The 26,458-nt window shown below is 40.5% G+C and overlaps 2 protein-coding genes across 5 annotated transcripts in view; one reads left to right on the forward strand and one right to left on the reverse strand.

The window, feature by feature from the left end:
- Positions 1–10,049, forward strand: part of GINS1 (GINS complex subunit 1) — a 67,666-nt gene extending 57,617 nt beyond the window's left edge. For 2 of the 3 annotated variants that reach the window (XM_063123908.1, XM_063123907.1), the window contains exons 2-7: positions 2,583–2,647; positions 4,701–4,796; positions 5,458–5,548; positions 6,687–6,803; positions 6,989–7,063; positions 9,639–10,049. In XM_063123908.1, the coding sequence (XP_062979978.1) occupies positions 2,613–2,647; positions 4,701–4,796; positions 5,458–5,548; positions 6,687–6,803; positions 6,989–7,063; positions 9,639–9,707 (483 nt within the window). In that variant the 5' untranslated portion in view covers positions 2,583–2,612 and the 3' untranslated portion in view covers positions 9,708–10,049. The remainder of the gene's footprint in view (positions 1–2,582; positions 2,648–4,700; positions 4,797–5,457; positions 5,549–6,686; positions 6,804–6,988; positions 7,064–9,638) is intronic. The other variant, XM_063123909.1, reaches the window with a different exon arrangement.
- A 1,649-nt stretch (positions 10,050–11,698) lies between these two features.
- NINL (ninein like) overlaps positions 11,699–26,458 on the reverse strand; it is a 42,405-nt gene continuing 27,645 nt past the window's right edge. For both annotated transcript variants that reach the window (XM_063123871.1, XM_063123870.1), the window contains 8 exons: positions 25,903–26,249; positions 20,117–20,221; positions 19,019–19,088; positions 17,136–17,420; positions 15,956–16,069; positions 15,053–15,265; positions 13,817–13,930; positions 11,699–12,466 (listed from right to left, as the gene is read on the reverse strand). In XM_063123871.1, coding sequence (XP_062979941.1) covers positions 12,281–12,466; positions 13,817–13,930; positions 15,053–15,265; positions 15,956–16,069; positions 17,136–17,420; positions 19,019–19,088; positions 20,117–20,221; positions 25,903–26,249 — 1,434 coding nt within the window. In that variant the 3' untranslated portion in view covers positions 11,699–12,280. The remainder of the gene's footprint in view (positions 12,467–13,816; positions 13,931–15,052; positions 15,266–15,955; positions 16,070–17,135; positions 17,421–19,018; positions 19,089–20,116; positions 20,222–25,902; positions 26,250–26,458) is intronic.

Consider the following 26,458-nt stretch of genomic DNA (forward strand, 5'->3'; position numbering starts at 1 on the left):
GTTGTCATCTTTATAATTTTGCATATTTGTAAGCACTATATAAAATATAAGTCATTATTTTGATTCTGTATATCATCACTGTTTATTATATTGTTACAATTGTTACACAGTTGTGTGCTTGGTGGCATTCTTGTTATTTGATTATTATCAACTGCAGCCCTCGTGTGTTTTGGTTAAACTTAAGTTAGACTAACATTGGATACAAGCCTTATATTCCGCTTTGTTGCCGTAAGAGACGGCTTGCAGAAGGTTCTCACAATAAATCTAAACCCTTAAAGGCCGTACCTTTATTAAGACCATCCAAAATGCCCCAGAAGTGTGCAAGCTTTTTTCTCCCTCTCTGAAAATACTAGAACCTGGGGTCATCCCATGAAGCTGATTGGTGGGAGATCCAGGACAGATAAAAGGAAGTCATGCTTCACACAGCACATAATTAAATTATGGAACTCACTACCCCAAGATGTAGTGATGGCCACCCATTTGGATGGCTTTAAAAGGGGGTTGGATAAATTCCTGGAGGCGAAGGCTATCAATGGCTACTAGCCCTGATGGTTGTGTGCTATCTCCAGTATTCGAGGCAGTAAGCCTGTGTGCAACAGTTGCTGGGGAACATGGGTGGGAGGGTGCTGTTGCACCATGTCCTGCCTTGTTGGTCCCTGGCCAATGGCTGGTTGGCCACTGTGAACAGAGTGCTGGACTAGATGGACTCTTGGTCTGATCCAGCAGGGCTCTTCTTATGTTCTTGAGGGAGTGCCTTCCACAGTTTGTGAGTCACACAGGAAAAAATCCGTTTCATGTGTGCCAGACAAATGGTCCTCTGTGGGCGTTGATGTCCTTAAGAGCACGTCTCCTGCAGGATCTTAATAAACAATTAGGTTATATGTTCCACAAATAGATGGTGTTATAGTACACCCTGTTTTACAGACTTTGCAATATACAATCAGTAAAGTATCAGTTGGAAGGGAACTTGGAGATCATTCTCATCCAATCCCCTGCTCAATGCAGAGTAAAGCTACAACATTAATGACAGGTGGTTGATCAGTCTCTGCATAAATACCTCTAGTAAAGAAAAACACTGCCTCCTGAAACAATCTGTTCCAGTGTTAAACAGCTTTTACCCTTAGCCAAAGTTTGCTTCCCTGTATCTTCTACTCATTTGTCTAATCCTGCCCTTTGGAACTATAGAGAACAACTTTGTTCAGTCTTCTACTGAATGACAGCCTTTGATATCTGAAGACTGCTATTATGGCTCCACTAATTTTTTTCTCCAGTCTAAACATATCCATGACCAATGCAGAACAGAGCAGAGCTATTACTTCTTTTGATTTGGACACTATGCTTCTGTTAATGCATCCTAAGATTGCATTGTTATTTTAGCAGCCACATTGCACCTCTGGCTCATATTCAGTTTATGATCCACTAAGACAGCTATGTCTTTTCTGCATGTACTGCTGTCAGGTCAGGTCTCCCCCATGTATAACCTGTGCCTTTGATTGATTGATTGATTTTAACCTAAATACAAGGCATTTATCTCTTTTGAATTTCATATTGTTAATTTTGACTCCGTATTCCAGCCTGTCAAGAAACTTTTGAATCTTGATTCTGTCCCTCTCAGTTTTGAGTCCTTTGCAAGCATCTCCTCTACAGTCTCATCCATGTCATTTATAAAAATATTGAACAGCACAGGGCCAGGGGTTGAAACTGTGGTACTCCTAATAGTAGGTAGCATCCAGGCCACAATTTACCATTTTGTTAACAAGGGTATCATTTGCTTGAATGAGATTGTTACATGCTGAGAAATCTATTTAGTTTCGATTATTCTAGGTAGTAACATTGTCAAATCCATATTCCACCATGTCAAATCCATATTCCACCATGTCATGAATGTTTTTAAAAGTACTTGCTTGCATAATAATGTAAACAATTCTACTGTAGTAGTACTCTTTCCCTTGCATAGACAAAGATTGGCATTCTTGTATGAATCTCAGTTGTTTTTACTAAAAAAGCTATTGAACATAATAGCTATAGAGTATAATGGAGGCTTTTTATGTCTTGAAAATGGGAGGATATTGTTCAATTTTTTCCTTTTTTTAATTTTTTTTTAATTGAGTTTTCAAAATAAGATACAGTGAGAAGAAACAAAAACGAAACACATTGTTACTAATTCAAAATCCTCCCCATGCTTGGTCTGTTTCAGAATTTTTCTTTTTATGTCTTTCATTTTCTTTTTCGATTCCAGGGTAGTATATTAATCAATTGTTTATTTGTATATATTCTTCTTTTCATGAATCCCACATATTTCTGTAAGTTTCTGCCATACAGTAGTTATTCTAGATTGGGATGTACATTCAAGTGTGGATTTAGCTTGTGGTCTCTAATCCAGAAAGTGATATGCTGGTAGAAGGCAGTTTAAGTGCTTAGAACTCCTTCTCTGAATTGGGTTGCATATAAAATGTCCTTTTAAGCAATGGTTGGCTATTTTATTTTCTGATTGTGTTTTTTATTTGTTGGAGCTTTTTCATTGAATTAAATAGAATAATTATTAAAATGCTTAATGAGATTGGTGCCTTTCTATTTTGCAGGAAGATGGGATCAGGCAAGTACTTGAGGAGATGAAAGCATTGTATGAACAGAACCAGACTGATGTGTAAGTAAGATTCTTCCTGGCCACAGCTAGACCCAAGGTTTATCCTGGGATCATCCAGGGTTCGCCCCTGCCTGAGCACTGGATCCCCTGTGTGTCACCTAGATGAACAGGTTTGACCCCTGGACGATCCAGGGATAAACCTTAGGTCTAGCTATGGCCTCAGTAAAAGAATTAGTACCCTCTCTACTTAAAAGAAGATGAAAAATAACATGCAGAAGTGATAAACAAACGCCCATAGAGGAGATCCCCAGTAGTTGCGGTCTAGGTTCCCCTTGCTATTTTCTTCTATACAGAAAGTGGTGTTTTATTCTTAATGCCCTGTGGCCTCCGGACAAGTGTATAGGGCTCCGTTGGATGCTGTGGCTTTCCTCTGCACCCATAGTGTGGAGATCATAGATATTCCTTCCCTCCCACTCTAGCCACTGGGGAGAGGCCAGGTTACACAGTTGCTTCTCTACTCCTCTCCCTGCCAACCGAAAGGTAAATCGAAAGGTTGGGCTGAGAGGCCAGTCTAGCTGCTTTTTGTATTTTAAATGGGAATGGAGGCAAAATTACCTCCATCCTCCTCTTTCCCTGGCTGGTTCTTACTGGTAGGGTATAGGATAGGCAGAGGGCCCTTACTTTATTTGGTTTTCTAACCTTCCCTCTTTTAAACCCATAAAATGTAAAGTATAATACAATTAAAGTTCAGAATAAAAGTTTCACTGTTCAGAATTAAAGTTCAGAATTAAAGTTCAGAATTAAAACCTAGATGTCATGTTTCTCAAAACCTCCTGCCTTCTTGGGAGACAATAACGATGCCTGCTAAGTAATCCACAAAGCTTTATTCAAGCAATAAACATCTCCTCCCACCTGAAGAGAGTCTAATCTCTAGGAACTTTCCCCTAGGCAAAACTATGCAAACTAAGTGAGACAATTGTCCTTTCAAGAAGAATGGAAAGCCTTTTTCCAAGACGCCTTAACTTCAGAGAGACTAGTTTGGAGGCAGCTTCTGGTGAGATGCAAACCCGGCTGACTTCCTCTCACCTTCCTTTCGCTCCACCCATTTTAGTCGGCGGGGTACTCTGGGATCAGCTAACCTGTCCGTGCTCTCTCCTTTGGAAGAATGTTGGCTTCCTGCTGACTGTGCGTTATTTGCCCTTGAGGAGATAAGCTCTGGGGAGGGTTCACTCCCAGCTGGTGAAGAGCCCGTGAGAGCTTTCTCCCCCACTGGTACAGGTTGGCCTGTTTCTGATGCTGACTCCTCTACTTCAGAGTCTGATTCTGATTGATCACCTGAAACACCTTCTTCCAACCCAGGGGAACAGGGCTAGACATGACACAAGAGCTTTAAGAATAGCTTAGGGTAAAACTAATAACATAAAAGAATAAAAAGTTTTATTTTTGAAAAATAGAATTAACCAGAGCAGAAATCATGTAAACGAAGTAAATGAAAAGTAGCAAATAGTCTAAAGTGTTTAGCTTGAAAATTATTTAATGTATAAAATAATTGTAATAACACAGACAGTGATGTGGGTTTTCCAGATAAATTTTGAATTAGAATTACGGAAAATTCTCCTTTGCATCTGAAAATTTGAATTGAAAACTTTTCTGATACCATAGAGAGTGATCTAATTTAGCAAGCTTATTTTACTTGTGTTTAGTAAACAACAAAGCTAAAAGAAAGCACCCTATATCACAATATACCACAAGTATTTAACCTGGAATAGTTGAGCAAAATAAAATTAAAGCCCACTAAATGTGACTTAAATATTACATTATGTAGATTTTTTTATTGGAATACTTGTCAACATGTAAAGACAACACCATGTACTTCCCTTACCTTGCCTAAATGTAAGAAAACACACACAAAGGTAGTGAAAATTGACATACTACTTCAGTGTTCCCCAACCTGGGGCCGTATAACCCCCAGCATCTTCCAGTCAACATAGCTAATTGATTTTAGCAAACCAAGGAGCTAATTAGCTATGCTAGGAGTTGTAATCCAACACAAGCTTATTAGGTTTCTTGTTTTTTAAGTGTATAATATAATTTATTCTTCCATTATTATTAGAAATGAAGCTAAATCAGGACGTACTGAGTTGATTCCAACAATCAAATTTCGCCATTGCTCTCTGCTGAGAAATCGACGATGTATTGTTGCATACCTGTAAGTTTCTAATGATCATCAGTGAAATCATTCCTGATTATTCCAGCACTGATTATTTGTGTGGGTGGGGTGGGGTGGGGTTCAGTCATTGGACTTGCACAGGAATTCTGGGTGCTTAGGGTTGTGTATGCAACCTAGCAAATCATGCCCTCTAAATAGATATAATTTGAACTAAAGAAGGCATATGGGTTTGACCTGCTTAGCTGCATCTTGATTGCTTATCATTGATGATGATTGACTGTGTACACATACAAGCATGTAGGGCTTGATCCACAATTCAGTAACAGTTCATATATCTCAGATCAGACTACATTGCCTTGGTGCTGTGCATCACTAAGCAGTACTTTTGGGACTTGCGTGAGCAGTTTTAATAAACCCAGACAAGACGCTACAAGCTTGTGGCACCATATTCCTAAATTATGGACTGTTGTTAAGTGTGTTAAATAGTTCAACTGTACTAGTGGCTTGTTGTATGGCAACTGGGCTGTGCAGTATTCCCAACACCGGAATAAAAACTCTCCTCCATGCAGAGTTAAGTTTAGGAGTTAGCAATCAGATTTCAATAAAATCCTGATTAAAAACATTTCATTTTACGTAAGGGGATTAAATTACCTCTGTTTCTGAATACTTTTGTTGCGTTACCATGGTTTTTTGCCCTCAGGTATGACCGTTTACTTCGCATCCGGGCACTTCGGTGGGAATATGGCAGTGTCTTGCCAAATGCTGTCCGATTTCACATGTCAGCTGATGAAGTAAGCTTATATGTATAGGTTTAATGGTTAGTAACCACTTTGGAAATATATTAAGGTAGAGAGCATATTATTCACAAGTGTTAAGTAATTTGGTACATGTATATGCACTTAAAGTCGCTTGTGACTGTTTGACCTAAGCTCTCAGGAAGGAGCCATAGCATAGTGTTACATGCAGAATGACCCAAGTACAGTCCTTGACATCTCCAATTAAAAGGATCTTGAAGGGTGGGGTGGAGTGGGGTGGGGAGACCTGCCTGAGATCTTGGAGAGCCACTCCCAGTCTGATATTTACTGTAATTATGGATAAAGTTGTTTATAGAGGCTGAAGTTAGGTCTAACTTCTGCAAATTATGCACTATTTCTTTTTCATTCAGCCTGCTACCTGAGACTGAATAGAGATAATCATAGCTCCATTGAGGTAACATTCCTGGTGTAAAACTATACTCCCCCGCTACATCAGCTCAGTGACTTCCAAATACATGGGTCTTTAAATGGGCTGCCTCGTTCCAGGTTCAGAGGTTAAACTGAGTGTTTTATTTCTTTGGAGCTTATGATACTAGTAGAATTATTTGCTATGATGGCCGTCGGTAATGAGTTTTCACCCAAAAAATCTTTTTAGAATTGTAATTCATTTACTTCTACTGCCTTCTTCAAGTCCTACAGGCCACATGTAAAACAGTTTGGCTAATTTCAGTGTACCTTGACCGTTGTAATCCATACTCATGAAACATAAGTTGAGCTATGTTTAGTTACAAACAGATTTATCAAGTTCTTTTGTCACCTGCTCATGTATAAGTGTTATATGGTTTGGACTTCCCCGCCGCCCCACAATTAAGGTGCTTTTTTCAGTTAAAGCTGCTCGTCACTGGTGACCGTCATGGCTAATACTTTCATTAGGATCCTAACCTATCCCCAAAAGGGACCCCTTTTAACCCTTCAAGATGGTACAAGCCATCTCTTCTAGACCATAGACTATTGAAGAGAAGACTAAAAATTGGTGGCTTTTTGAGAACTCATGCTTTACTCCATTATTGATGTTTTTCTGCTATTGTAGTTTTTAATATTCAATGTAATTCTTGTTTGACAGTTTGAAAATGATATTTAACTTCAGGGTTAATTAAACATTTTATGTCTCCAGATGGTGTGGTTCAACCAATATAAAAAGTCTTTGGCTACCTATATGAGATCTTTAGGAGGAGGAGATGGGCTGGACCTTACACAGGACATTAAACCCCCCAAAAGCTTGTACATTGAAGTAAGTAAAAATGAGGAAGTATGAATCCCCCTTGCACGTAACTAAAAAGACAAATTCCTTACCTTAGACTCAAAGGATGAATATGGTATATGGATAGTAAGGATTTTCTTAACACAGGCTTGTGCTGACATAACTTTTAATGTCTAACTACTTGATGATGTGATAGCTGCCTGTTCTTTCTTCAGGTTCGATGTTTAAAAGACTATGGAGAATTTGAGATTGACGATGGCACAACAATTCTGTTGAAGAAGAATAGCCAGGTATTTATAGCCGGGGCTCCAGTTGAGTACCTTATCATTTAAGAAACTAGACGGAAACAGTTCCTCTCTGATTCTGGCACATAGGAAGCTGAACTATACTAGGTCAGGCTAGTTGTCCATCTAGCTCAGCATTGTCTACTCTGAGTGGCAGGGACTCTCCATGGTCTTAGCAGGTGATGGGAAAGACCTCTGCCGATCTGATCCTTTTAACTGAAGATCCCAGGAAATGAACCTGGGATCAGGGCTGGCTCCAGGTTGAATGGGCTCTCAGTATGGGCACTCCCCATCACAATGGGCAGCCCCTACTTCTCTCTTGTCATCCTCCAAACTATAAAAGTCTGCTTTTGGCAGACAAGTGACTAGGTGGGACCTTCCTGCACACAGCAGAGAGAGAGGTGGAGGAGGAGGAGGAGGCAACAACACCAATAGAGCAACCAGTGACATGGGTGGGAAGGAGGATCAGTGAGGGGGCATCTGCTGTTCTCCAACTACGCTGTTGGGCCTGCCTGAGACCCAGCTCTACCTCTCCTTTTCATCAAACCCAGGTGAGGCAGTGGCTGTTCTGAATCAGTGCCTGAGCACGGTAATGGACTGGATGAGGGCCAATAAACTGAGACTCAATCCAGACAAGACGGAGGTACTGTTAGCAAGTGGTTCACCTGTCCAGCTAGGTGATGTTCACCCTGTTCTGGAGGGGGTTGCACTCCCCTAAAAGATCGGGTTCATAGTTTGGGGGTGCTCTTGGATCCAGAGCTGTCACTTGAGGCACAGGTGAACTCAGTGGCAAAGAGCACCTTTTATCAGCTTAAGCTGATATACCAACTGCGCCCTTATCTGGATGGAGATAGCCTAGCTACAGTTATCCATGCTCTGATAACCTCTCGTTTGGATTACTGCAATGAGTTATACGTGGGGCTGCCTTTGAAAACGGTCCGGAAACTTCAACTGGTACAAAACAGGGCAGCACGGTTACTAACAGGGACTGGCCGACGAGACCACATCACACCAGTCCTTTTCTAGTTTCATTGGCTGCCAGTCCAGGTCCAGGCCTGATTCAAAGTGCTGGTATTAAGATTTAAAGCCCTAAACGGCTTGGGGCCAGGCTATCTGAAGGAATGCTTCTTCCCATATGTACCTGCCCAGACCCTAAGGTCATCCTCAGGGGTCCTTCTCCACTAGCCCCTGCCAAAGGAAGTGAGGCAGGTGGCTACCAGGAGGAGGGCCTTCTCTGCTGTGGCACCCCGGCTGTGGAATGAGCTCCTTAAGGAGGTTCACTTGGCACCTACATTATATTCTTTTAGACGCCAGGTGAAGACCTTTTTATTCCCCCAGTATTTTAACAGTCTATAAATTAATTTTAACTTTGCGGTTTTAAATTTGTATTTTAAATTTGTATTTTTGCATTGCTGCTGTTTTTATCTTGGTTGTGCTTTTATACTGTATTTTATATTATGGTTTTATACTGTTGTTTTATACTTTGAATTGTCTTAATTTTGTAAACCACCCAGAGAGCTTCGGCTATTGGGCGGTATAGAAATGCAATAAATAAATAAAGCATGTGCTCTACCACTAAGCTATGATCCCCATTCTCTTTATGCTTGCAAGTTTAAGCATTCTAATGTTATTCCATCCAAAGATCTTGAAGAAAAAAATCTGGAGCTGCTTTAGTATTTTTGACTTGGAAAGTCTGAGGCATTTCATTATATTGTCTTAAATATAGACAGAATATCAGAATGATGAGGTTATTCTATTATAGAGGATGCATTTGCAAGTAGGCACTACAAATAGGTTTAGGAATTATTACTTCAACTCCACCATAAATAAGTGGATTCTTACATGGTGTCTTATAAAACTCAGAGCTTTGTAGCTAGAATTCCCAGCTTTGCAGCTAGACTATGCCATGGATTGTGGAAAACCATGGTGTAACATTTTCTAATACTGGTACAGAATGCAAAGGAAGTATAGATTTGGCAGGAAGCTAGTCTAGAACACTGTCCCTAACCTGGGTTCCTCCAGGTCTTTTGGCCCCATAATCTTTGACCATTGGCCATGCTGTCTGGGACTGATGAGAGTTGTAGGCCAAAACAGTTATTAAAATATTTCTAACCCACTCTATATTAAAAGTTTTCAGGTTGGGATTTAAAATACAGATTTAAAACAGCAAAGTTAAAAGTCTAAGATGATAAACTGTTAAAATACTGGGAAAATAAAAAGGACCTGGTGTCGAAAAGAGTGTAACGTAGGTGCCAGCCAAGCAAACCTCTCTAGGGAGATCATTCCACAGCCTCACTTCCTTTGGCAGGGGCTCACGAAGAAGGACCCCTGAAGATGGTCTTAGGGTCTGGGCAGGTACATATGGGAGGAGGCTTCCTTCAGGTATCTTGGCCCCAAGCTGTTTAAGGCTTGGATTCGTAATTCCAGCACTTTAAACAGGCCTGGACCTGGACTGGCAGCCAGTGAAGCTGGAAAAGGACTTTATGTTGTTGAAGTCAGACCATCAATCAAGGTGATTTGTAAAGGGGATGAATTCATGTTTGCTTCAGATTTGAAAATTGCTTGTTTTTCTCCCCTTCAGCATTTTTTACCACGCTGGAAATGTGAACAGTTAATCAGACAAGGAATTTTGGAGCACGTCCTATCATAAATTAGTTATTCACAAGACTGATGAAATACCCATACACTAAATATTTTCAGCAGATTTTTAAATATGGGTAAGTAGCAAAAGATGTCACAGTGCCTTCTCTTGAAAAACACAAGAAAAGTTTAATAAATAATACTTTATGAAGAGGAAAAAGGAGAAGACATAGTTAACCTTTTAGATGACCACTATCCTGAAATAAGTGGACTTGTTTTATTCATAGCTTTAAGTGCTGCCTTTATGTTTGGACGCCTTTTGCAGTTTCAGCCACATTTGACTTCTCTGCCCTTTTTGTATGAAAGAATGTTATCATGAACCAGACATGATTTAATAAATATCACAATAAAACAAAACAAGGCTCTTTCACAAGTAATAGTATTATCTGAAACTATAATGACTTTTGTAACTGCTCAAGTAATTTTAAATGTGTTTCATCTGCAAATATACTGGGGGGCGGGGGTGATCTCATGTAATTTCTACATAACATCCGTTCTTTTATGGTTATTGCTATTTCCATACTAGCTTTCATGCTGTAGTAATCTCACCAAGCAGCAGGTTGGACTAGATGGCCTGCAAGACCCCATATAGCTCTAATCCTATGAGGTGCTTGTGGAGCTACCATTAATGTTTAGTGATACATGCAACTTAAACAACCTGTAACTTTTTAAAAAAATGCCTCAAGTCAACTTACGTACGTGGCGTACGTGGCATACATGGCAGACTGACAGTAATGGGTAAGATCCCTTTCCCTTGTTGCAGAGCTGAGTCCTGTGTACTTGTATTTTCTAAAAATGTTATCTATTTAGTTGGTTTCAAGTGAAAGGAAACCTACTTTCCAAAACGGTGAGATGGGATTTGTATGTAATAGCCAGTCTAGTACATACCCTTGAATGTATAATCAAGGCCATGTTCAGAAGACACCTTAAACCATGGTGTCTTAACCACGGTGGTTAAGCCAGAAAGCCGGGCCGTGTTCAGAAGACACCTTAAACCACGGCTTTAACCATGGTGAATACGCCTTTTTTGCTTTATTCACCATGGTTAAAGCCATGGTTTAAGGTGTCTCCTGAACACAGCCTGGCTTTATGGCTTAACCACAGTGGTTAAAGCCATGGTTTGAGGTGTCTTCTGAACAGGCCCACTGTCTACCTATCCCTCAGATTGTGCACTACACAGGCTGATTACAGCAGGGATGGACAACCTGTGGCCCTTCATCTCCCATGATGTTTCATGATTGGCTATGCTTGATGGGAGTTTTAGGCCAAAACATCTGGGTCACAAGTTGCACACCCCTGAGTTAGAGATTAGAGAAAGGTTGGGGAACGTCTTTCAGGCTGCAGGCCAAATTCAATTTCAGAGAAGCTCTCAGGGGGCCACATTCTTGTGGAGGGTGGGGACAAAAACACCAAAATATTGTAGCTTAAAGCTCTTCCTGCTAGTAACTAAGCTTTACTAGAGGCATGTCAAATTTTCAGAATGGGGCTGAGGGGAGATGGGAAACCACCGGAGAAAGGGAGGTTACCTATCCCAGGATTGGAGTGAGTCATGCAAACATAATTTGAGCATCCTTCTTAAGGTGCATGGCAGTCTTCCCCAATCTGGTGCCCTGCAGTTTAACTACTTTTCTTGACAATTGTCCATGTTGAATGGGGATGATGGGAGCTGTAATCCAAAATATCTGGTGGCAGCAGGTTCAGGGAAGGCCGGATTAGAACAAGAGAGCAATGTGTCATAGAGAAAGGTACTTATAAAATATACAAAGTAGTTGTGTAGCTTCTCCAAAACTTCATTTGCCACATCTGTTTCCCTATGGCAGACAGCTAGAATTTTTGTTTTGCTCAAGTGTATTTTTCCATCATCAAGACTCTAGCTTTAAGCATTGTTACCATTATCACAAGATGAACAGATCTATGGCTAGCAGCGATTTACACTGATAAAATCCACTGAGATAGTCCAAGCAGTATAAATAGCATTTTTAATTAAAAAAGTATCAACAAAAAAGTACAGCAAGTTCTTTTGATTTACAGCAGAGCTGCCCAAATGATACAGGATGTGACTAAAGGATTGAATATTATAAACTTATAGAAAACTGTACATATATACACAATTCAGGCCAGTGTACAGACAAGGGGTTGGGGGAGGCAAGGAAATTGCAAATCACAATAAATATCACCCAGTACCCAATAAGAAACAGAGTAGAAGTCTGCTTCTAAGAAAATGACCCAGAAGCCATTACTTTAACTTTTCCATTGGAAAAATGGATGGATGGGTGTTTACTGCTGTTGACCAGTAGTCTGCACTGCCATGTTCAAGCTTCTCCCTGAGAAAACTTCATCCTGCTAGTTGTGACATCTTCTGGTATAGGGGCTCCACACAGCTAGCATTAACCCTTTCCCCACATGAAGGAGATGGAGGATGGTTCACATACTATGTACTTTGAGTTCTCAGTGAGAAGTGAATGTAATTTATTTGTCCAGGATTTGAAATGTGTATAGCAAAGTTGGCCACTGAATGAAGTATTGTGTCTACCACCGATTGTCCTTCCAGTTTAAAGTATCATAATTGAAAAGGAGATTAATTCATTGAGATGCCAGAGTGATTTCTCTAATTAATTTGTTCAGGGATGAGATTTTTTCCTCCAGGATTAAGTTTCTGTTTTCTGTGCTTTTCTGCCTCTGTTCTGTCACCTGCAGCGTTTTCATCAGTTGTGCATTTTCCACGTACAGGTCTTTCAGCAATAGATTAGACTTGGCATTTTTTTCAAGCTGGAAAGGAGAATTAATAGCGTTCTGTTACTCACCTGTTACAAATATATTGCTGCTATTTTTCCAGAATTGCAGTCATCTCATGAATGACAATGTGTGCCTCTCATACGCATGCATGTTAACTAGGAAATAAACATACATGGTATAATCCCCTGGTTTAAGTTTTACCAACAGGATTTAAATAATATATTCCTTATGAAGCGCCTCCTCCCTACCCCATTCCCTGAATATGCATGAACTGCTGTAAATAACTCTTTGCCTTTATATGTAGCGAAATGCTATATCCTGAGGAACAATCTACTTCTCATATAATTGAAATGTTATCAGGTTCAAACAATGAGCCATCATTAATAGTAACCAATTTAGAAGTTACCTAAAGATCCTTAATTGTTAAAAGCAAATAATATGATTAATCTAGAATAGTTAATGTTTACCACCAAGATTTGTCTCAAGTAGTCATTTGGTACAGAATGCTTTACAGGGTATGTATTTAGTAACACTGCTTGGTAAAGCACTAGTCCTAACGTAAATTACATTACACTAGCTTAAGCTACCTCTAGCGAAATACCAATAGCATTTGCTGGTGTTACGAGTTTTCTGGAATTTACCTTAGTGCTAGTACTGAATTTATGGTACATTAATTTACATTAGCACTGGTACATAATAGGATACTGCCTATCAAGTGTCCTCTATTGCTGGTGAGCTGAAAGCTGCTTGGCTCAGAGCTAAAGTGAAAAGTAGCAAAATCAGGTGCTTTGCACTCCAGGTACAGGCTACAGTCACTTCTGTCCCTGCAATTCTGGCTATACTTGTTGCAAAGGGTGGGGGGGAAGCAGCAACTTCCTTTCCCTGATTGGTTCAGTAGGATTCTCTATTGGAATCAGTAGTCCCATAAACCTAAAGCCTATGTCGGGCGCTAAACCTAATCCTGTTTGGATCCTTAGAACAGTAGCCTATCTAGTGTTCTGCACACTGATCCTGCGTAGAATAATCTTTCTAAGGCCAAAGCCTGAAAGGAATGGGAAGTGTGCCTAAAGTGATCCAATCCTCCTTTTATACAGAGGGGACACTGACTGAGGAAAGAGGTCATATTTTAGACCAATTTTAGCTAAGTATCATTTTCCAGATAAGCTCTGTTTCTACTTACTATTTACTGTTTTACTCTGTACAGCACCATGTACATTGATGGTGCTATATAAATTAATAATAATAATAATAATAATAATAATAATAATAATAATAATACTTTCATAAAAGATTTAATGCTGCAAGCAGATCATGGACCTGTCCCTTTCAGACTATCTAACCCCATCCTTTCACAGAAGGTGACAAACCCCCTCTTGCATTGACCTGCTCCTTGAGGTGGGCCGTGTTTTCTTGAAGCAATATTTCTGCATTCTTCACGTTCATCTCCAGTTCCCCCACTTTTTCCTCCATTAATCTATGCGAGTTCTCATTCTCTTCCTGCAGAAATGGGGCAAAAATCAGCAGAGGTGGTATCACAATAGTTACTTGAAACAGTCCACTTAACTTGCATTTCTAGAGAAGTCCCAAGATTGCCTCAAAGATCATGATTTATTTTATTTTAATGATAGAATGCATTTCAGAAGAGAAAGCCCAAACTATGATACCACAGGATGGTCAGAAGGTAGGCAAGGACCTACCAGTGGATTGAAGTGATTTGCAGTAGATCAGCAAGGGTTTCTGATTCCCAGTTATCAAAGAAGGAAGTACTTCTTTACACAGCACACAGTTAAACTACGGAATTCACTACAGCAAGATGTAGTGATGGCCACCATTATTATTATTATTATTATTTATTTATATAGCACCATCAATGTACATGGTGCTGTACAGAGTAAAACAGTAAATAGCAAGACCCTGCCGCATTCCTGGAGGAGGCTATCGATGGAGCAGAATTATGTATCTTCTGAACTTGGTTCTGGTAGTGATCATAAATTCCTGGGCTTTGCATGTATTCAAAAGTACCTTAATTCTTAGTGTACATCTGCTTGCCTCAGCCAATATTTTGTCCCTGGGCTCTAGTTTGAGGCTCAGGGTTCTAGTAAAAAAGCAGATCCCACAAGCCTGAAGTCTGCCCACCTCTGTTTTATATGTAAATCTAGAAGCAGAAGCAGTCAGGAGCCTCTTCTCCACTACACTATAAATCATTGACATATAAGCACTTGGTAACAAAACATCATCTACAAAATATCTCAGATATATATTTCAGTGCTCTCAGGTTCTTTCTGCACAACCATAACTTTTACTTGTTTAGCAATTGCCTAGAATGTCTTTTATACCACATTTCTTGGTTCATTTTATTTATTTGTGGCATTTATACACTGCTGAGTACATTAAAATCTATAGAATGATGAACACATTACTACAAACCAGGAATCTGCTAAAGTGAAGCAGAATTCTGATTTGTTCCTCCTAGTCACATGGGAGAAGGAGTGGGGAGAGCAGACTCTGTTCTGCTTGTTCATATAGTGCTAAACCATGGTTTAGTGTTACATGCAAATATTCCCATTATATGTCTTTTAGATGGCTTTGTATTAAGGGTAAAAACCAGTTCCTTCTTACCCGATGTATGGCCAATTGCCATCTCATCTGATGTGCCTGGAAGTTGAGTTTTCCTTGCAACTGCCTAACCATTTCCTGTTCTTCTGCCAATCTCTTTTCTAGCTCAGCACAGCAGTCCTTAGATACAGAATTGTCCATCTGGCTCTTTAAATGTTGCAACTCTTCCGCATGATGAGACTCTACCAGGCTTAACCTTGTATTGGCTTCCAATAGCTATATTGCAAGGGGAAAATATTTTTCAATGGGGAGCGGTATATACATATTCTAAATAAGTAAATAAATAAAAAAGGCATTACCGTACCAAGATCTGGCATATTGCAGACACAAGAAAAACTTAGCAAGCAGAGCATCTGCACACTGAGGAAATCACCCAACAAAAGAGTCTATTTTAAAAATTATATCTAGTCAGATCCATTCAAAATGGAGAAATGTTGCTAATTTTCTGAGGGAATCTGAAAGCCAGAATTTAGAACCCAGGAAACCTGAATGTTCAAACATTGCTGCTTGGAATTAATTGCAAAATACAGGGAAAACAAGTGAATTCCAAAAGAAGCTTCCCTTTTAGTTCATTATTCTTTCATTTCCTTCTTCAGAACACTAAGGAAGTGCACAACCAGCTCCAGAGAACTCAATTAGCATTTTTCTTTAAGTTACATACGACAACACTGCTATCTCCTCAGTACTAGCCTCCCCTCAACTTCATGAGACTGGATCTCCTCCTAAATATAATGTGTAAGTTAGACACAGGAAAAAGCCCAGAGCTTAGTATCTCTGTCCCAGTCACCGGGAGCAAATAGTGCTTCACTACTGTTTTCCCTTAGAAATGCCACAGCCCTTATTGGTAACAGGCAGTGATGGTCAAAGTGAGGCAGAGGCACGTCACGTTCAGCTTCATCAGCTTACCTGATCCCGGCATTCCTCCACTTCCTCTCTCAGTTGTGCTTTTGTTAGTCGTAGCATCTGACACTCCTGGGTCAATTGTTCCAGTTCAGCTTCCAGCTCCTGAGATTGGTTGGTCTGTTCAAAAAGAGAATGACGGAGAAGGAGGACAACAGTAGCCAAGCAATCTCCTTCAGTACCTAGTCCTGCAAACTAAGACTTGTTTGTGACAATTTTGCAAGGGGTGTCATTACTTTCCATTATGCCTAAAAAGAAGCTCTTGCCAAGTTCTATTACACAGGAAGTTTAACAAATTACCCAATTGGCAACAACCCCATTATACTGCAGCATTTATAGGTCCATTCTTTGGGACTGTCTAGCCAATACAATTCTTTCTCTACTATTGGCAGAAAATACTTCGCATTAACTGTGTGCTAGCAGTATATAGACCAAAGGTCAAGAGTTCACAATTTAAGGAAGGTGCCCAGTACACCCCTTCAGCAGCAATCGTAGCATAATTAAAGCACACCAGTATAGTCATCCATTATCTCCAGGACAACAGTATATTTAAAAAACAAACTCCCTGTTCCCCATTTCCCCTAAACATGGCAATACCATGACCACCATAAGAAAACAAGGCTTATCCATTGACATAATCAAGGCACCGCACCCTGCCATTTGCGACCCAAATTTTGGGCATTAGAAATATTAAGCAGAATGTTGCCCTGATGGCTTTTTCCTTTTTCAAGAGATGATGATGATATTATTATTATTATCGTTATTATTCCGCTCAATTATCTAATAGATTCCAGAGTGGTGAACATAGGTATAAACAGTAAAAAAAAGAAGATTTTAAAAGCAAATTAAAATTAGTCAATTTGCAAACATAGGAACTTGTAAAAACTGGCTAGTCAGTTGAGGAAGGCTTCTCGAAACAGTTGTTTTCAGGAGGCGCCGGAGTCTAGCGTTGGCGCCTGCCTGCCTGACCTCCAGGGGCAGGGAGTTCCACAGAGAAGGAGCCACTACACTAAAGGCTCTTCGGGTGGATTCAAATCAGGCCACAGGGCCACGTGGAACCACCAGGAGCGTGCCCTCTGATGACCTCAGTCATTGGGCACCATGGTAAGGGAGAAGGCGCTCTTTCATATCATGGCACTGATGTGTCACTCCTAACAACATGAACTCCTGTTTAACTCAAAGTTACCTTTTCTCTAGAGACCTTTAGCTGTTGCTCAAGCAGGGCCCTCTCTCCCTGCCATGCCAATTGCTGCTGAAGATGCTCCTTTGTCAATTCAGCAGTGGCCTCTTGAAGTTGCTTGGCAACCACAGCTTCGTGTTCTTTTTGGGTTTCCAGCTCAACAAACCTCCGATTCAGTACATTGATTGTATTCCGATTGGCCTTATTATTGTTGCTTAGTTCACAAAGTTCACAGCTCAGCTGATCAGTCCTGGCATTCAACTGGAAGATTTCCTCCTTGTAGTGATGATTCTGAGTGAGAAGTTTCAGACGTTCAACACAGCCCCCCAGAAGTGTGCATCTTGGGGGATGGGACATTAAACCCTAGCCTCAAATATTACATCAGGGGTGTCCCACATCCCTTGTTCACCAGTGTTACATTGTTTTTTTTCTAAATGTTGAGTCTACTGGGCATTTTACAAGCAGAATTATTGGAGGTAGAGCAAGTAGAACAAAGGGTACGTTGTCAATGAAACCCATTACTGGGCTCCCAAGATAATGTGTTGTAGGCTATCAAAGGCTCTGAAGACACACAAAGCAAACATTAATAATGACACTTTACAAGGTGGACAGTGTTGGGTTTTAACATAGAAAATCGAAACTAACTAAACTTATTGGATAGCCTGGGCAAGTCAGTGTCTCACGTAACCTATCCAGAGCCAGTTGCAAAGATATGAAGCATTTATACATTGACAAAGGGCCATAGTAATTAACCCAGCTACTTTGTGATTAATGGCCAGAATAAGCAGCTGCTGCAGCTTATGTAGCTGAAATTGACATACAGAGGAAACTCAAGTTATGACTGATTCACATACAGAGGAAACTCAAGTCATGACTGAATAACAGCAAAGTGCTAACAAGAGCAATTTGCAGCAGAGAAGCAGCAAGTAGGCAGGTTTCATCTTCCCCACTATTTCTCGCTTGCATCCCCTTCCAAACCAGCTATTTCTGCCCCCCCCCACACACACACAAGCTAGGATTCCAGAAATGCATTTACCACGTATCTGGAAAAGCAGCTGGTGTGGAAGGGTCTGTCTTGGAACATAGGAAAGCTGCCTTATACCAGCTCAGATTATTTTTTATCAACAAGCCCAGTACTATCAGGAGGAGCCATAGCTCAGTGAAAGAGCATCTGCTTTGCATATAGAAGGTCCCAGATGCAATCCTTGGTATCTCCAGAAAGGGCTGGGAAAGACCACCGTCTGTCAGTATACAGACACTGGCTGCATTCAGACAACGCAATAGTCAATGGTGGGGTAATAATCAACTCGACAGCTTTTTATCTAGGGGGGTACTCCCCACACAACATGATAATAGTCAACCGTGGTGTGGATTGGGATCAACATTGAGTTGACTATTAGTCCACGCTGAGCTGACTCACTCATTCCCTGCCCTCCCCTCCCCTCCCCTCCCTCCCCCACTCACTCCTCCCATTAGCATCCTATCAGCCATTGCTGCCAAAAAAACCTATCCTGCTGGCTGGACTAGAGCGGTGGCCGCTTTGGCGACTCTATGACTGAGGAAATAACCAACAATCCTCCACATACCATTATAGCCAACAGTGGTTGAAATAGCTAACTCTTCACAGCATTGGTTCTTTGCGTGGGTTATTTCAGCCAAATGACCAATTGTTAAAAAAAAATCTCACCATAGAACACGATAACCACAGTGGCTTAAACCAACTGTCAACTATTTAAACCACCATTGGTTATCATGTTGTCTGAACCTAGACAATATTAAGCTGGATGGACCAGTGGTCTGACTTGGTATAAGACAGTTTACTATATTTCTAGGACTGGCCCTTTGAGAGAGAAGTTCTAACTATATTCTAGTTAGGTTTGTATATTTACCAGTTGATTTAATTCTTCTGTTTCATACATAGCCTTCTCTTTTTCCTTCTTCAATTCTTCAATGTGTTTTCTGAAGAAAGAAATAACTTCAATTGTACAATTTAACATACTTTATATACATTTTGAAGGAATATTTAGTTTAGTTATAATACTTTTATATCAACAGATTAAAATCTTTAAGCAGTTCACATTAAAATACAACACAATATAGAAGTAGTATAATAGTAATAAATCATTAAACTATTAAAAACACTTAAAATAATACCATTTCATAACTATACAGCAGCATGGTAACACAGCCTCTCACAAAGTCAGGGAAAGCCTGTGTGACTAGGTGCATTTTGAAGAGGCATTTAAAATTTGCCACTGTTTCTGCCTATCGATCCACATGCAGGAGAGTTTCCCCAAGGGGTGGGCAACACCACTGAGAAGCCCACAAATATATGCGAAGTTGAATTAGCCATTAGTACTATAATGAGATTTGGAAGAAGTCTCAATGACCTTCGTAACCAATTGAAATTAATCAAACTAACTTAAGTTCCACTGAAAACAATGAGTCTTAAGTCATGACTAACTATTAGAAGGACAGGAGCCACAAATGAGTGTTTGCAACATCACTGCAAATGGTATGTGGGGGAAAAAGAACAAAGATACAGCTAGCTTTAGAAATCGATGTATGTTAGTCCTCGACTCTAAAAAATCTTGAAAGTGATCTTTCAAAACAAAAATATTAATATACTACTACTAGAAGCAAAACTTTTCTATGATCGTTGCATCAATTGCTTCTGTTTTTCTCTCTAGTCTTTCCACCCCATTAAACCCTGTGCCCATTGCGCAAATTTAACTTGGCATAAGAGATCAGACTGACAACTTCTGCACACGTACTTGTGTAACATTCATGCAGAAGTAAGCGCCCTGTGGTACACACTAGAGTACACCCCCCATTGCACTTATGCAGTCATGTTTTGTGATTACTTGATTGTTTTATTCAATGGCTTGCCTCTTCAGAAAACGTATGGTTTTATGTTCTTCCTCCTAAGTTGAGATACTTAAACTGCCAGCTTTAAAAACAACAAGGAAACCACTCCAATTTTTCACCTGTGCTTTTTGTTTGCTTCACCAACATCCTCTACTTCTTGTTGAAATCTTCCAAGTTTATTTTTTAGGAGAATGTTGTCTTCTGAAATCCTGTGGAGTTCAATTCTGCATTGCAGAAGAGAAAGTTATTGAAGGCCTGGAATTAGTGTGGGGATATAAAATAAACCAGGCAAACAAATTACCAATCCTAAACTAACAGCTAGTAGAAGAAGAGCTATGATCCCTCCATTGAAAGATGTCTGGCACAGCCAGCGGTGTTGGCCAAGTTAAAGAAAAGCAAACTCAGTATGCTACATTTTTAAAGAAAGATGTTCTTATTTATGCAACACTTTTAAGTGGCTTCTTTCAGATGTGGCTTTTAAACTCAAGTATACCACACACACAAACCAAAGACAATACCTTTGATAGCTATTATTAACAGATTATGCTTCTGTTCCACTACTTGCTGGGTAAAGGCCAAATTACACATGACAAATGCATGTAAGCATTTAACAAACACAGTTTTTTATTATTTAATAACAGCTGTAAAGTGGGGGAAGCAGGATCAGGGCTGCATTAAAGGGCTTAACCCTATGGGCTGCAGTCCCACTTAAAATCCCTTCTCCCCCTTGCTATTAGCCAAATGGTTAGAGGATTTGTCACGTATGCATCATGTTCAGACAGAACAGTCTGTGGCTTCTTTCAGTTCAAGGTTATAAGACAAAGCTTGAATTCTATGGGATGGCAGATACACTATGATAAACATCATAGATTATCATGAGCATAATACTTGTGACCCAGAGATCCAAAGTGTCCTGTGTGAGCAGATACACCCTACTTCTATGTCTGGCAGTGCTTCATGTAATTTTGTATATGGATCATCCGCACAAAACAAAATAAATCAGTATACACAAACAGAGAGAAATGGAAGTCTGGATGTATAAACTCTAAATAGAAACAAATCTTTTGAGGAAATGAATGATCTCTACCACGAAATGTGGCATGTTAAAAAAAAAATCAAGGAAGCTGGCTTGCAAGCATTAGTCAAATCATTAAAAAAAAAGATTAATGCATTTTTGCAAGTGGAAGAACCACAGTTTGGTTTTAAAGAAACATTAACAAATAGCGTTGCAAATGACCCTGCAGGCATCCCATTATGTTCTTTCTTGTGATATTAGGGCATAGTATGGAAAAACATTTAACAATCCCATGTTACAGGGTTGTAACTGAAGATGAATAGTTTCAATTAGAACAGTTGGAGTAGCCTGCCTTGTCATAAGAAGTCAACTTTTATTGTGCAATTGCTGTGCCTCATTCATGGAATTTTAGTTGGGGGACAGTGGGAGGTCCAGAAGTCCTTATCCCCTCATGTCTTTCCACCATTTATGTAATCTATCTATCTATATCGGGAAATCCATTAAGAAAAAACACACATTATAGCTGCACAATGCTTTCTGATAGCTAGTGCTAGGACCCCTCCATCTGGAAGCACATTTAAGTTAAAGGTGGACCCCATTTGCTAAGTCATGTTTAATGTAACCTCTGAGTACCTCAATCATGTCTATTTTTACACATATGTAAGTCACACTGAGTTCAATGGGACTTATTCCTGGAGGAGAAGGCTGTCAATGGCTACTAGCCCTCATGGTTATGTGCTACCTCCAGTATCTGAGGCAGTAAGCCTGTATGCACCAGTTGCTGGGGAACACCATGTCCTGCTTTATTGGTCCCTGGTCGACAGCTGGTTGGCCACTGTGTGAACAGAGTGCTGGACTAGATGGAGCCTCGGTGTGATCCAGCATGGCTGTTCTTATGTTAATTCCCTGTGCATATTATGATTGCAGCCTTAGGAGTCAAACTTGCTACTTTCTTCTGTCATGCAACCATCAGACCTTTTAGTTGGACAGTTCCATTTGATCTTGTCCTCATTCTTGAGCTCTACCTCAGCTGCTACTCCTGTTGAATCAGCCTTATTTGATTCCAGATGTTTTCTTTCATTGCAGCAAGAATTTGTACCCTCAAGTTTCTTGGACAGATGTTAGTAAGAATTCACACACTCTTCCAAGAGACAATGCATGTCTTTTAGGCCTTACCTTCTAGACTTCAATTTCAAGTCTAGCCTTTTGTGTATTTGGCTTCTTTGTAAGGTGGAATTTAGTAAGTAAATCTTGTTCTTTCTGCTAGCTTTTCTTGAAATACTTTAACATGTGTCACAAGCACCACCCTCTGCCTCTCAAGAACTAGTTTACCTGCAATAATTTTTTCACTCTGGATTAAATCAGTTCTTTGAGACATTAGAACTGATCATTTCTTCCTCGGTCTGCTTTGCACAGATGCAAATTCTGTTGGCTTCTGGATTGTAGTGTTTTTCGATCCACCGTCTGTCCTTGCCTGTCACTTTAAATGTATAACAAGGGATTCCAGCTTCTCCACTTGGACTGAGGCATCTTGTGATGCTTTTAGTAAAAGCAACTCTTCTCCTTTGGTCTTTAAACACTAATTGTACAGCAGGGCTGAGTCTTCAGTGGGTTTCTTTTCTCTCTAGTAAGACAAGTGTGAATATTTGGTTCAGCTGTATATTTGGCAAGTGGGTTTATCCGATCTTCTGCAAGGTGCTGTGTCTGTTGTCATGAACACAGAGGCCCAATTCTTGCTGGTCATTTGCTTTGGGTAGGAAACAGAAGGACAGCCACACAGATGGCCTAATCAAATCATCTTAACAATCTCATCCTTTCAGGTGTTGTGAACAGTCCTTCCTAAACCCATCTCTTTCAAGAAGAAGCCACTGGAGTTTTTTTTTTCTGAGAACTGAATCTCTTTATTTTGTTTCTATGACTGCTTTCATTCTCCAAAGCAAGTGCCTTGCATATGTTTCCTTGTCTTTTGTTAATGCTGTCTTGCAACTGCAGCTGTTCTTTCTTTCCTTCTGCTATTCTTCTCTCTTACATTTTCCTCCCAGCGCCCTCAGCTTCCGCATATTCAGATTACATTCCTGGGAATTCTCTTGCGTGACAATCTTGTCTATTAAAAAAAATCCAGCTTTCAGCATTCCGAGTTCGCGACAGCTTTCTACCTCTTCTGCCTCCTTCCTACAGAGATGAAGCACTGACTTATGGCGAATCACTAGCCTATATTATAGCAACACTTCAGAAATGCAATCCTGGGCCATAGTTTGTGTTTAGCATGGTGTCTTAATATTTTATTTATTTATTTATTTATTACATTTTTATACCGCCCAATAGCCGAAGCTCTCTGGGCGGTTCACAAAAATTAAAATCATCATAAAACAACCAACAAGTTAAAAATACAAATACAAAATACAATATAAAAAGCACAACCAGGATAAAACCATGCAGCAAAATTGATATAAGGTTAAAATACAGAGTTAAAACAGTATAATTTAAATTTAAGTTAAAATTAAGTGTTAAAATACTGAGTGAATAAAAAGGTCTTCAGCTGGCGACGAAAGGAGTACAGTGTAGGCGCCAGGCGGACCTCTCTGGGGAGCTCATTCCACAACCGGGGTGCCACAGCGGAGAAAGCCCTCCTCCTAGTAGCCACCTGCCTCACTTCCTTTGGCAGGGGCTCACGGAGAAGGGCCCCTGTAGATGATCTTAAGGTACGGGTAGGTACATATGGGAGGAGGCGTTCCTTCAAATAACCTGGCCCCAAACCGTTTAGGGCTTTAAATGTCAATACCAGCACTTTGAATCGGGCCCGGACCTGGACTGGCAGCCAATGAAGTTGTAAAAGGACTGGCGTAATGTGATCTCGCCAGCCAGTCCCTGTTAGTAAACGGGCTGCCCTGTTTTGTACCAGCTGAAGCTTCCGGACCGTTTTCAAAGGCAGCCCCACGTATAACGCATTGCAGTAATCCAAACGAGAGGTTATCAGAGCATGGATAACTGTAGCTAGGCTATCACTGTCCAGATAAGGGCGCAGTTGGTATATCAGCCTAAGCTGATAAAAGGTGCTCTTTGCCATCCTATGGCCATCCTTGCCTCTCCTATAATATCCTTCTAAACTATCTTCCATTCAAGAATCGCATAGCTCTTTGCTGCCAAATATCTCAGTGATTGTTTTAATGGGCAATCAGTACACTTGCATCCGGATGTGGTCCTCCAATATATGTTTTACAGGCCAGTAAAGGGAGAATACTTGCATATACAAGGCAACAAACATTTCTCCACTAAAACTTTTCAGACCTTCATAGAATTTAATTTCTCCATTATTGTCTTAAAGCTGCTAGCCCCTACTGCATTTTTACAGTTTTTAGCCATCTGAGTTTGATCTTAACCTCTATAAGCAAAGAAATACAACAGTATTCTTAAGGTCACAGTATATTCACAGCACTCCGCACATCTACTCAGTATCTCATATTCATGAAATCTACACAGGGGTTGTATCCAAGGGATCCCTCCACTAGCAGCAGAATGGGACACTACTGACAAATAGAATCACACACACACAGCCTCTTGCATGTACCCCAAATCTGCTCCCAAGAGTCACCCAACCTTCTTTGGCTCAGAATTCCACAAGCATGTTTTAGTCACCTGAAATAAAGAAGTCCAGCGTTCCCATGTCCTCTAGTTTGCTTTGATCTTATTTTAATGACATGGGAGACCATGGGATGCTTTTGTTGAAGACTTTAGAGCAGGATGGGTAACTTGCAGTCCAACAACATCTGCATGACCACAATTCCCATCATCCTGAACAAGCATGACCAATGGTGAGGGATGTTAAGATTTGCTGTCCAACAATACCTGAAGCGCCACAAGTTGCCCACTCCAGCTTTAGAGGCTGCTGCAATGTGCCACTTGAGGTACTTTCAGACTGCATTACAAAATGCAAGCCAGGATATCTTTGCTATATACGTATGATCTGGGCTGATTTTGTGGGACAAATTATTATTATTATTATTATTATTATTTATTTATATAGCACCATCAATGTACATGGTGCTGTACAGATTACACAGTAAATAGCAAGACCCTGCCGCATAGGCTTACAATCCAATAAAGTTGTAGTAAAAAATAAGGAGGGAAAGAGAATGCAAACAGGCACAGGGAAGTGTAAACAGGCACTGGGTAGGGTGAAGCTAAACAGTATAGAGTCAGAACAAACTCAATATTTAAAAGCTATAGGGAAAAGAAAAGTTTTTAGCTGAGTTTTAAAAGCTGTGATTGAGTTTGTAGTTCTCAAGTGTTCTGGAAGAGCGTTCCAGGCGTAAGGGGCAGCAGAAGAAAATGGACGAAGCCGAGTAAGGGAAGTAGAGGCCCTTGGGCAGGCGAGAAGCATGGCATCAGAGGAGCGGAGAGCACGAGCGGGGCAATAGTGTGAGATGAGAGAGGAGAGATAGGCAGGAGCTAGACCGTGAAAAGCTTTGAAGGTCAACAGGAGAAGTTTATATTGGATTCTGGAGTGAATTGGAAGCCAATGAAGAGATTTCAGAAGTGGAGTGACATGGTCAGAGATCCATGTGGGGGGCGGGGATTATTTCAGAGAGATGCTGAGCAACTATCCAGGGACAGCCAACTACTTAGTGGTGCAAATGTCATATTTCACAAAAAATGCCCCATCATTTCTATATCTAGTGAAGAGGGAAGTCTACAATGGACTACACAAAGTTGCCTTATTAGTGAGAAAGACCTTAGCCACCCTTGTTCCTTGCACTATTCTCTTTCTAAATTACCAAGGATTCAGTCATAGTGCAGAGTGCATTTTCCCAATGAAGCAGATTTGTATATGTGTACAAATACATTGTTGCCATTCATGTTTAGAATTCCAAAAAGACAATGCTACCAGACCTCATGAGATGCATCTCAGTCTCGTGCTTCATCTTCATGTCATCTTCCAATCTGTCCCTTTCCTGGGCCAGTCTCTGTCCCAAGCTGGAAATCTCTTTGGCATAGTACTGCTCCATTTCTGACCTCTCCTCTTCGAATCTCTTCTTGAGCTCTTGGGCAGGACCTAGTTTCTGAAGCTGGTCTTTTAAGCCATCAATCACCTCCTGGCGTTTCACATTCAGCTCTTCCAAGTCACTCTTCTGTTCCTCCAATTCGCTTATCTCGATCTTGAAGCCCTGTTCAATGTCCTTCCTTTCCTTCTCAAAGTTCTTTTTCATTAACTCTATTTCCCTTTCGTAGTAATTGACCTAGAACAGTCAAAGTACTTGTTACTCATCTTTTAGGTAGCATGGTGAATAAATGCACAAGAAGTTGGAAGCTGCTGAGTATCTAATGCAGGGCGGCCAGAGCACTGAGACAATCCTCGCCTCCATGCTCCGGCCGCCCTGCATTTTCACTAGCCAGCCAATTTCGCCAGTCTAGCTGTGGCTCTTCCAAGCAGGAGGGAAAGAGGTTG

Source organism: Elgaria multicarinata, chromosome 4 (assembly GCF_023053635.1).
Source record: "Elgaria multicarinata webbii isolate HBS135686 ecotype San Diego chromosome 4, rElgMul1.1.pri, whole genome shotgun sequence".
Taxonomy (NCBI): domain Eukaryota; kingdom Metazoa; phylum Chordata; class Lepidosauria; order Squamata; family Anguidae; genus Elgaria; species Elgaria multicarinata.